Here is a 12,446-nt window from a genome sequence, read left to right on the forward strand (position 1 = left end):
TAGTTTTAGAAAGACCTTTCACAAAAATTTAAATCTCAAGTTGCCACTGGAGAAGAAAAAACAGAACCAGGTAAGTGGAGAAAGAAAGGATTCAGAGATAAAAAGTAGAAAAGGGGGTCTGGAAAACGGGGTTTTTTAAGCTTAATAATTTCTCCTTTTCTAAGAACTCCTTATGCTTTCTGCTTTGTACCGTTTAGCTTTCAAGTCTTTGGAAAGTAGAGCTTTGCTTCTGAAGGAAAATGAAATTATTTCTGACTTATCCCAGAGACAACTTGAGATTTTTATTTCTAATACTTTTTCTAAGATTAATAAGTTTAGCATAAACCTTCAATTACCTATTTTTAGAATCTATTTTAGCTTCACATAATTCTAATTAAACTATTTTAAAAATACCTGTCTTTTGTTCCATGGACTTCTGAAGCTTTCTGCTTCCTACCTGTATGAAGCATTGGGGAAAGATTTTACTTTTCTATATGGTATATTTGGCTTAGTTAAAGTTACCAGAAAGAACTTTAACTTAGCATTTTCAACTTTAATTAAGCATTTAACTTAGCAACATGTTCAAACACCATTCAAAGGGTGCTAACAGCAGTTAACCACTCTGGTCCTTAAACAGTATAATGTGATCATCAAAACTTGTGCTTTTCCTAGGTTTCTATGTTAACTTCTAGGTAATATGATTTTTACTGTAAAAATATTTTTAAAGAGAATTCTTGAAAATGTCTTCTATAAAGTTATGTTGGAGTTTATGCTGTCAAGTGCAATCCAACACAGCATGTATTTCTATGCCAGAAATAATGCCTATTTCTAACACATCCAAATAACATGTTACTTGTCAAAACATAATTTTTTTGTTTTTCTGGTGAAAAGTTCATTAAATTCAAATAATTTGCAGCCAACTTTCCATAACCTACACTTAGGAATTTATCTAATCAATCAGCAGGGTTACTATCCAAAAATAAAAAGTATTTTTGTTTAATCCACCCTTGTAGTCCCATTAACTAATGCTTGACTGAAAGCCTTTTGTGCTTGAGTTCTACCAGATTTCAGGATCAAAGGCAAGAATGTTTTTCAGGCATCTTTTTGTTTCTAATTCCTAGCTTAGTAGGTGTGCTCTCTAAGTTCAGATAAACTGTTGGAGTGATTTAATTAGCTTGAGCTTAACACACATTTGTTAAACTTGGTTGTAGGTTCAAAACTAAGAACACGGAAAAACTAAACACACTTGCCTTTACACATAACTGTGTTTACTTAACAGATTGAATAGGTCTTAGAATTAGAACATGTAATTCATGAATGTGCTGTTGCCTAATTCAGTATGACTGGTATTTAGATTCTTGAGCCAGGAAGAAAAATAGAAAAAATTTAAGTGTAAGTACACATGTATATACGCTTGTATGTATGTATCTATCTACCTACTGGATGTGTATTACTTTTATGCCAGCTTTGCTCTTTAAAAAATAAGAGTGTGGCAAGATACAAAGATGACTTTTATATAAAGAAATACTTAAAAGTCCTTGCTTGCTCTCATATTCCACAACTCCTTCTTCTACTGCAGAGTCAGTCAGCTACTGCGGTCATCCTGAATTGGCGGGGGGTTGGGGGGGTGGGTTGTGTGAATTCAGCCCTATGTTTAACATGAATTAATCAGTGTCATTTTGATGTCCTGACACCAGTAGTTTACAAATGATGCTACTTATTACTACAGCAATCATTCATAGTGTTAAAGATTGTACCAGCTTTTATTCTTTAATCTTTCCCACAAGAAAACACACACACATAAGGAGAAGACAGGATTAAATTAAAAGTGGAAAGAATATTATTCTCTTGTATCAACTAGCTAAAGCTGAATATTAAAATCTGCTGTGGTAGTGAAGGTATTCAAAGCTATTTCTAAAAACCATTTTAGAGCAGGAGACAGTACATTCTAAATTGGAAACAATAGAAACTCTAAGCATTAAAGAACTGAGAATTTTTAATAGTCAGCTACTGTTTATTCAGAAAGACTGTTGTATTCAATTAGATTCCTGATATATAAGTAACTAATTTTCCAACAAAAAGTATAATTGGAGATAATATTTCTTTAATAATCTAAAATATACTTAATCTTTTAGTAACTATTGTTTAAATTATTCGCATATCACCAATATCATGCCATAAAAAGTGTTTTTATCTGAACTGTCAAGCTGTTTGAGTTTATAGATATACAGGATCTACTGCTTTATACTATAAAAGGTAAAATTAGTATTTTTTGGCTCTTTTTATAATTTCACAAATAACCATATCCCTTGGGTATAACTAAAATCAGCAAGTTCTGCCACAGAACTTCATATCTCCTTTTTGGCAATCATCACAATATATAGCTATTACTGTATTTTTACAGAACTGTTTCCCCATGACACCACAAGTTCCTAGAAGTCAGGAGGCATGTCTTATTCATCTTTATATCATTAAAACTAGAAAAGTATTTGACTGATATGGACCCTCAACAAATATCTAAAAAGAACAAGAGCATGTGAAAGAAAGAGTGTGTACTTGCTAAAGGAAGGAAGCAAAGCCAGAGAGAAAGAGGAAGTAGTGAAGGGACAAGAGTAAACGACAGAACAAGAGGCATAAGACAGTGCATGTAAGAAGGTGGTTGTAAAAACGATAGAGAGTGTGAGAGAAACTGCACAGGAAAGGGAGAGCTCAGGGAAGGAGAATCAGTGAAGGAAGGAAAGGAAGACTTGGAAAGGGAGACAAAAAGAAGCAGAGCTAAAGAGGTCAACAGAAGGGGAGGAGGAGAGAGAGCCTGAGAGATAAAGGGTCAAAAGGTAGAAGAAAAGAGCGGGAGGAAAGAAACAATAAAACAGGAAAAGCAGAGGGGGAAAGAAGGAGAAAGAGAGAGGAAAAAAGATCATGAGCACAACAAGCCCAAGTGACAAGCGGCAAAGAATAAGAGAAGGAAAAGGAAGCTCAGGAGAAGATAAGAGAAAGTAAGAGCAGGATGGGAACAGGAGCGTGAGAAAGAAAACATGAGAGAGAGAGATGAAGGATGAGAATGTAAAAGAGCACTCACAGGGGAAAGGAAGAGGAGGAAAAGGACAGAGGGAAAGAATCAGTAAAAAAGTAGAAGAGAGAGGGAATAGGGAAGACAGAGGGGTGGGGAAGAGAAAGAAACAGAGTATGCATCCTGAGCTCTGCTTACACATATATAATCACACTGTGAAATATTCTGTCAGCTCAAAAAAAGAAACATTCAGGCAGTGTCATCAAATAGTGAAAAATCCATTGCTTCCTCCAATCAGAGGTGGCAAAAATCAAATGATGCCTCTAAGACGATCCAGTGTAGTCCCTTCAGCGTAAAGCTACTCTACAAATATTTGATTAACTGTCCAGCAAGCATATGAGAAGAAATATGTTACATACAAGCAGATTTTTCTTCTTACCCATAAGAGAAAGCATCATTATCTCTCCATTTTGAAATAACAGAAGCTGCCAGTCCAGCCAAAATGGCAGTGCTATCGAAAAACATGTGAAAAGAGTCGGAAATCAAGCCTAAGCTGAAAAAGAACAAACACATTGATAAATTATAATAAAAACCAAATACTAGGCATCCTTCTCTGAAAATCTAAGATTCAATCTTTGTTCATCAGGAATTAATCTACTAAAACAACAATTTAAATATGCTATATAGATAGCTATCAAGGATAAGTTTTAAGTATCTAAAAAGTAAACCCTTACACTCCCACACAAGGAAAAGCCCAGCTGCTGTGAGAGAGGTAGAAACAAAAACATCTGCTGCTGGGTACGGGGTAGGAATTTGACCATGCCTTAGCCACTTGCAAAGGTCAGATGCCACTGAAAGAGAGGTAGGAAAAAAAAATGCCATCTGCTACTGGGACAAGGCTGATACCTACTTGCACCTAGGATCTTACAAAGCAAAGGTTTGCTATTGTTGTGTGTCCTGCTCCTCCCTTTTGAGAACAGGCTGAGGACAGTGGAGACAGGCTGGGAGAGAGGGAGAGCTGCAGGATTGTTATTATTTACCCTGACACTCCAGTGCACAGGCTTGCCTGACTAGGGATACAACAAGATAACCTGGTCCCGCCCTTCCCACTAAATCTTGAATAAAGTATAGGGAACAGCAAACTACCAGTGAGAGCACTGAGATATGTGCAGAACTTGCTGAAAGCTGAAAGTAGAGCAAGAACCCTGAAAAAAATCCTCCAGTACTCCAAATCCAATACTAATCACAAAGTAGTAGAAACCACTGGAAAAATTTAAACACTGTGGTTTATCAGCAACAACAAAACACAAAACCCAGCTCAACTTCAGTTCAACTATTGACCAGATAGTTTCAAAAGTCCCACACTAGTGGCCAGACAGACAAATAGGTGGGCCTATTTCTGGACATATACAGTCTCTATTATTCTTTTAAACACAATGGCCAGCACTCAATGACAAAATCATGAAAGAAAAAAAGAGAGACTCACTGTTAAGAGCTACAACAGTCAACAGAATCAGAACCAGAAATGGCTCAGATGCTGGAACTATTAGCTAGGACTTTAAAACAAATGTAATTAATATGTCAAAGGATATGGTATGAAGTCAGAGAAAATTCATTAACAAATGAAGAATTTTTGCAGATAAAAACTATAAAAGAATATAATAGAAATGATAAACTTGTTTTAATTACAATATGGAGGAATAACATTCATGGGCTTCTGAGCAGACTGACACGGAGAGAAAGTATCAGTTAGGTCAAAAGAAGTTATATGAAGTGCAACACATGGAGAAAAGGGAGTAGAAACAAAGAAAGAAAGCAGAGCAGCCCAAACCTGTCGGGAAGTATTGAACACACTAAAATACATGTATTTAGAGTCTCAGGAGCCAAGAAGAAAAAAAGAAAGGGGTAGGAAAAGTATTTAAAGAGAAAATGTTTCAGAATTTTCCAAAATTCATAAAAGAAATCATACAGATCCAAGAAGCTTAATGACTCCCGAGTGCCAAAAAAACCCTATACACTTCACAAACCACTGAATACCAAAGAGAAAGAAAAAACTTTAGAAAACCAGAGGGGGAAAAAATAGAAAAACTAAATTTAGAAAATAAAGATATAATTTATAGCATGTTTTTCATCAGAAACTATTCAAGCCAGAATGCAATGGAGCAACATCTTTAAAGTACTGAAAGAGAAAAAAACTACTGCCAACAACCTAATGTATGACAGTAATAACACACAGGATGGAATAAGAAAATCAAAGCGTATCATTGTAAGATTCTTATCAGATAGACACATGAAATGACATATTATTTTTGATAACTTAAAGATTAATATTATACACACTAAAGTACCCACTAAGAAAAGCCACCGAAGGAAGGACAAGAAACCCTCTACCAACACAAAGCAGATGTTCTGCTATCACTGGCGATGCAGCAGGAAAGTTGTCTCCATCCAGGACCATACACAAACACACAGTAGAGTTTGGCTGTCATAGAAGGAGTAAAAATGTTGACAAAAATCATACCCCTGAGGTTTAGGCTTACAGAATCTACCAAAGATGAAGGCTGGGTCAAGTTAACAAGTAAATTCACCATAAACTGGGTACTGAATAATAAGCAACAGCAGTCTACAGCTTGGGTAGGGGCAAGAGGGTGAAGAAATGAGCTTCTGTGGCACAGGCACCATACAAGATCTATGAAAAGCACAAGGTCTAACCAACTAATGGTCTGACAGACAAGGCATACCTATTTCTGATCATAAATGCTATTACCTCAGTATCTACTGTTTTTTACTCATAATGTCCAGTATTTGATTAAAAATTTCAAGATACACAAAAAGAGCCAAAAAAAAAAAGTCACTGTGGAGAAAGCAGTTAACAGAACCAGACCAAGATACTGACCGAAATACCGGAGCTATTATAAACTGTAATTAAGACATTAAAGGATCTATAGAAAAAATGGACAAAATATATGAGCCAATGGGGACTTGAGTAGAGAACTGGGAAATATAAAAAAAAAATCAAATAAAAATGCTAGAAACAAAAAACAAGGTATCAGTGATAAATAATTCTTCTAATTGGCTTATCACAGACTGGACACAGCTGAGGAAAGAAATCAGTGAACTTGAAGAGAAGTTAATAAAAATTTTCTGAAAGCCATCATTGCTTTAATCTTTAAAAACAAGCTTTTGAAGTCAGAGTACCTGGGTTCAAATCTCAGCTCCATATTGACTAGTTCTGTGACTACTAAGTTGCTTACTTTCTTTATGCCTCAATTTAGCCATCACTTAAACAGAGTAATAGTATAAAAGTGCCATAATTGTTATAATAATTGAGTTAATATATGTGAAACATTTACCACAATGCTTGTCACATTAAAGACATACAAATTTTCCTATTACTAATTATTAATAAATTACTATTATTAACTATTACTAATGCTTATAATGTCTGGTGTTCCCAAGCACGACCCATACCTCTTAGTATTTGGCTAGATGCTAGACATTTCATCAGTTGGAAGTGCTACAAACTAAAATCAAAAACATTCTACATGGTTTTAAAGTATAGTTTTAAATTTTTTTCATAATTTGGAATAATTACAGAATTCAAAACTAAGTCAAAGCACATTATTTACCCACAAGAAAAAGCACACTAATTCATAGATATCTGCCAAATCATTACAAAAGAGTTTAGAAAATGTCTTAAACTTTTATCATGGACCTTATTTATTCCACTGAAACATAGATAGATATATTAGAAAGTTTAAGTGCAGATAGTATTTTAACCTTCTCAACTGATACCTAACTCAAAGCAGAATGAGAATCTGTGAATACATGAAAAAGCAAAATGATAAAACTGATACATGAGGACAAGGTAAGGGGCATGTTATTCATGCAATTCTCTTAGATTTAATACTTTAAGATTTTTTTCTTGGATAGTTAGATTACTGAAAATTACACACTTCAAACACAACATCTCTGTAACATGGAAAATGATTTACCTTTATTTTGAAGTATGAAAGACTCGTGAACAATTTTTCTATACTATGATAAAACAACTATAAAGACATTGTCTATGATTTTGTTTCTATACCCCAAGAAAAGATTAATATGACAAAATACTGTTAAAATTTGATTTCAGAAAACTATCTTTCTATTCTGATAAAATGGCATAATTGTGTTCACTTTATAGAATTTCTTGTAACTAAATTTAAAAGTTTTGGGAACTAAATTAGACTACATATTTAATAGGTTTATTTTTTCCTCCATAGGTGTGTTTTTTAAATGTTTTAATTTCTTAACATGTTTTATTAGTATATATGATTTTTATTTTAAATTACTGTAATCAGTTTTAGAAGGCAGGGCATTCATTCTAAATAAACATTTACTAATTTATTGATCTATTCTACTATCTATTTCAGTATATATTTAGTAAGACATTGTCATGGGTTGAATTGTATTCCTGCTCCCAGATTCATATGTTAAAGTCCTAACCTCTAATAACTGAGAATGTGACCTTATGTAGAAACTGCTTCAATGCAGATGTAATTAGTTAAGATTAGATCATTAAGGTGAGCTCTAATCCAGTGTCCTTGTAAAAAAGAGAAATCTGGAAGAAGACACATAGATCACCATGCAAAGATAAGGCAGAGATCAGGTGATGCTCCTATAAGCCAAAGGTTGTCCAAGATTACCAGCAAACCAAGTGAAGCTACAGAAAGATCATGGAACAGATTCTTCCTCAGAGCCCTCAGAAAAAAAATCAACCCTGATGACACCTTGATCTCAGACTTCTAATTTCTAGAACGGTGAGACAATAAATTTCTGTGGTTTAACCCACCTAGTTTGTGGTGTTTTGTTACATCAACCTAGCAAACTAATACATACTACTTTTTTTTTTTTAACAAATTTATTTTATATATATCCAACACACCAAACATTACCTTAATGCAAAAAAAAAAATTCATTTTGCATACAATAGCAGTCAAGTTCCTTTTAAAGAGGTGTGGCTATAGCATGGTAATTTTAATACTCATCAAAATGAAATTTTATTTATATTTTATGTAAATTTAATTAGCATTAAAATATTATTTGTAGTACTTAATAAAATGTGACTACCTGAAAAATTATTCCCTCTTCTGAGATGGAAGAACATTATGCTCTCTTAAAACACTGCAATATGAGTTTCCCTTAAACCTGATGTCATGATTTAAAATTACCAGCTGCAAATATATACACAAACCCATGTGAGAAACAGTCTACTTTTAGTTCTCTGCTCACCTATCACATGTAAAAGTACTGCTTATAAGGAATGTCAATTTTACCGCTCATATTCAATCTTAGCATATGTTTCTGATTATGAGATATTTAAACTATACAGCATAAATTTCCTTAAAAAATAAAGGTAGCATAGAAAATACCTAAGGTTATATGATTGAAACACCAAAGGTAACTTCAGTAAACCATGATAAAGAAAAACTGGTTGTGAAAATCTGTATACTTGTTGTACACTCCTCTTTAAACAATGCTAGTTTCTCTAAAATGCATTTGTAAACTTATTAAAATGACTACCTTCTAAAGAGATTTTAACATGGAAAACTGGCCAGGTGCAGTGGCTCATGCCTGTAATCCCAGCACTTTGGGAGGCCAAGGCGGGTGGATCACCTGCGGTCAGGAGTTCAAAACCAGCCTGGCCAACATGGCAAAACTCCCTCTCTCCTTAAAATACAAAAGTTAGTGGGGCTTGGTGGCATGCACCTGTACTCCCAGCTACTTGGGAGGCTGAGGCAGAACAATTGTTTTAAGTCAGGAAAGGAAGGTTCTAGTGAGCCAAGATCACACCACTGCACTCCAGCCTGGGCAACACAGTAAAACTGTCTCAAAAAGAAAGAAAAAAAGAAAACGTATTAGTGTACAAAGGAAAAACCTGAATACGGAAGCAAAAACAGCATAAATGTCAACAGAACATATGGCAAAAGAAACTTTTGAAAAGAATTTTATTTACCATCTATTGGAGGTAAAAATAAAGGGAGAAGAGAAGCTATAAACTAAGGGAGACTTAAGAGACATATAAGCTAAATACTACATATGGATCTTGTTTGATTTCTAATCTGTAAAACCAAATGTGAAAATAATTATGAGACAATGAGGAACACCTGAATACTCACTACCTGCTATTAAGGAATCATTAGTTTCACAGGTGATAATGGTTTTGAGTCATGTTAAAGGAGAGTGGATTTTATCTTTCAGAGACGTATAATGAAATAGTTATGGAAGAAATTACATCTTCTGTCTGTTTTAAATCAATCCAGTGGTGGGACATGGACAACAGATGAAATAAGATAGACCATGTACTGATAAATGTTAAGGCTGGGTGATGGGTACATGAGGTCCATTAAACTCTCTACTTGTATATATGTTTAAAATATCCCATGATAAAAAAAATTTTTTAAAGCTCTACTGGTAACTAAGCTAACAGTATATATTGTTTGTTAAACATGTGTTCAAAATTGAAAATAAGGAATCATAATTCACAAATCCTTTACCAGCTAGTTTCTATGATGTGGAAAGATGGGGGGGGAGATATTGATAATAACTATCAATTTATTATCAGGAAATTAGAAAATTCTTAGAATTCTGACATTGGCAAACTCGATAAACTAAGTGAGTTACAGTAAAATAACCCACAACTCCACTACATTCCATTATACAGTCCCTTATTTTAAAAATATTCTCAGCAACATGGAATACTTATCTATGTTTTTAAGGTAGAAAATAAAACTATAGGAAAGCAAAAAGCATCACCAAAGTTGATTTTAAAAGACAAAGATATATGAAAATTTGAATAGAAAAACGTGATTGATATTAGCATTCTTCTTCACTGAGGAGTTACTTTACAAACATCTGCTGTGAAATAGTATATTGAAGTAAAACCAAATAAATGTCTCATATTGTGTTAAACATTTCTTGAACAAATATTTACTTTGCTAACACAAAGACATTAACCTTTAGAGTTACCTAAGTATATTCTATGTCTAAGGGAAAAATGGTTCCAACAGCTTTGGTAAGAAATACTACTGAAATTAAATCTGCTAATAATGAGGTAAAAATGAAAGAAAACCATAAAAACACAGCAACTATTTTGAGATACTAGAAAAAAACAGCATGATGGGATTGACAACTTGGACAATAGGTGCTGTAGGCTCTGCTGCTCAGTTGGGAAGTAAAAAAACTCTAGGCCTCAATAGGTTAGATCATAGCTTAGTTTCTCTCATAAAGACTACATTTGCAAGTAGGCATAACCATGTGATAAAGTTTGAGTGAATGCATTGTGTGTTAGCATCCAGATAAATCTTAAAAAAATAACATGCACACCTTTTGCCTCTTTTTCTCTGCGTTCTAGACATTATGCTGCCAGGGATGGCTAGAACACTAGCAGCCATCTTGGAAATGAAGTTTTATCTTGTTTAAGCAATCATTATTTTAGGTTTTTGTTTTGTTTCATTTTGAGATAGAGTATTATCTCTGTTGCCCAGGCTGGCGGGTGGTGGTGCAATCTCGGCTCACTGCAACCTGTCTCCCAGGTTCAAACAATGTTCGTGCCTCAGCCTCCCATGTAGCTAGGATTACAGGTGTGCAGTTTCTCTGTAACTTTAAAACAAACTTAACCCTAGATGGTACAAAACTACATTCTTACACTACCTTGAAATTAGTCAGTTACTCAACAACAAACTAGTAAATGAAAAATAAAATACTAGAAGAAAAGCATCCTAGAAGGAAGGGAAAAATCACAAACAGTATTTTTACCATTTTCTTCACAATTTCTAAGAGTGAGAGAAAGGGATTTAATGTTTTGTCATTGTTGTTTTCCCTTAACAGGGGTAGTTAGCATGTTTAGTATAGGTAGTGTCATTCTATACATTAATTATTCCCTCATTTTTTCATTTAGCAAATATGTATTAAGCATCTACTATGTGCTTTGTACAAAAGTAATTGCATAAGATAGAAAAGATCCCTACATGAATAAAGTTTACATTCCAGTGGAAAGATGAAAGATAGCAGATATTTAATGAGGGGGAAACATATATATATAACAACTACCTATTCTTCTGCTGAAGATACCTACTCATCATCAAAAATATAAATCAACTATAATTAAGTTCTTTCATTAAAATGAAGGCTCTGAACAAGAACTAGAACAATTTAACATCTGTTAAAATTAGGTACACTGTTTCTATGAACCTTTATTTGTGAAATGTTTTATTCATGTTTTAGTCCCCTATAGGAAAAAAATTCCTGATATTTCATGTTCCCAACAAGTTGAACTTTATTTTTACAGAATGAAATTCAACACAGAATTGACAATGACACACCTAATGAGTTTTGGAAGAAATATAATCAAGGAACTCTAAAGCTAATCGAACCTACAGGAATAGAGATAATCTGGTCTTATAAAGAAATTATTGGTCAGTCAACAAAAGGAGCTAAAAATTTGGGTGTCTAAATAAAACACAGAAAGTCAGATTATAAAAAGTCCAGAGAAATTTCTAAATCTGCCCAAATATCAATGAGATCTGTACTCAAAATTAATATTTAAGAATAATTGGTTGTAAATATGGAGATTGACATAAATGGGCATGAGATGACGGACACGTGCTAAATGATCTAGGTACAACACACACGGCAGCTAGATTTCAAATCTAACTAGAAGACATAACACAATGACAAACAGTATAAGCTGGACTGGTAAAGAAGAACATGTCACCTAGGGGTAAAAGAACAAGTCACCTACAACTGATGTCTTTGTTATGCACTGCTGCATACTAACTTAAACAATGGTTTTAGTAATTTCTCCAATAGATCTCTACAGATCAGAAGTTACTACAGCTGCAACTTTCCATGAAAGGTGGTTTAGCAACTTCAAGTATGAATCTCTTGAACCAGATATTTCACAGGGTGACATGCAGCGGAAAGCCATAGTGAAATATTGAAATATAAACTATCTGTAGCAAAATATGCATATATAAGCTATGATACACTCTTGATAGTCAGCACATATGTCAAAATTATAGCATAATTTAGGAAAAGAAAAATGTAAAATATATTGTAAATATATATTTATGATAAAGTGTGATTTCAAGTAAAAGTGTTTCCAACATCTACAACATATTACAGTGTGTTAATATTATGGGATCAAAAAATTAATCTATGATGGGGTATCCTTCAGATAAACATATCTGATTCCCAAAGGATTCAAAATGGTTATTACAAATATTAAGATTTCATTGTGTCGATATCCCTTTATACCCAAGTGTTAACTAAACCAGTAACCTTCATGATCTGCTGTTTATTATTTTTGGTAAAACTGAATTGACGGTTGAATTGAAAGAAGCCCACGTATTACAAAAAAGTATACATGTCACAATACCTGGTGATATTACCTGTCAATGTTTGATCTCAACAG

General features: G+C 33.7%; 1 protein-coding gene across 5 annotated transcripts in view; it reads right to left on the reverse strand.

Moving 5' to 3' along the window:
* SLC30A7 (solute carrier family 30 member 7) overlaps window positions 1-12,446 on the reverse strand; it is a 72,154-nt gene that overhangs the window by 58,125 nt on the left and 1,583 nt on the right. For all 5 annotated transcript variants that reach the window (XR_012512563.1, XM_003933250.3, XM_074381336.1 and 2 more), the window contains exon 3: window positions 3,429-3,542. Coding sequence is in view for 4 of the 5 variants with exons in the window: in XM_003933250.3 (XP_003933299.1) it covers window positions 3,429-3,542 (114 nt within the window). In the remaining variant the exon portion in view is untranslated. The remainder of the gene's footprint in view (window positions 1-3,428; window positions 3,543-12,446) is intronic.

This window comes from Saimiri boliviensis, chromosome 11, assembly GCF_048565385.1.
Source record: "Saimiri boliviensis isolate mSaiBol1 chromosome 11, mSaiBol1.pri, whole genome shotgun sequence".
In the NCBI taxonomy this organism is placed as follows: Eukaryota; Metazoa; Chordata; class Mammalia; order Primates; family Cebidae; genus Saimiri; species Saimiri boliviensis.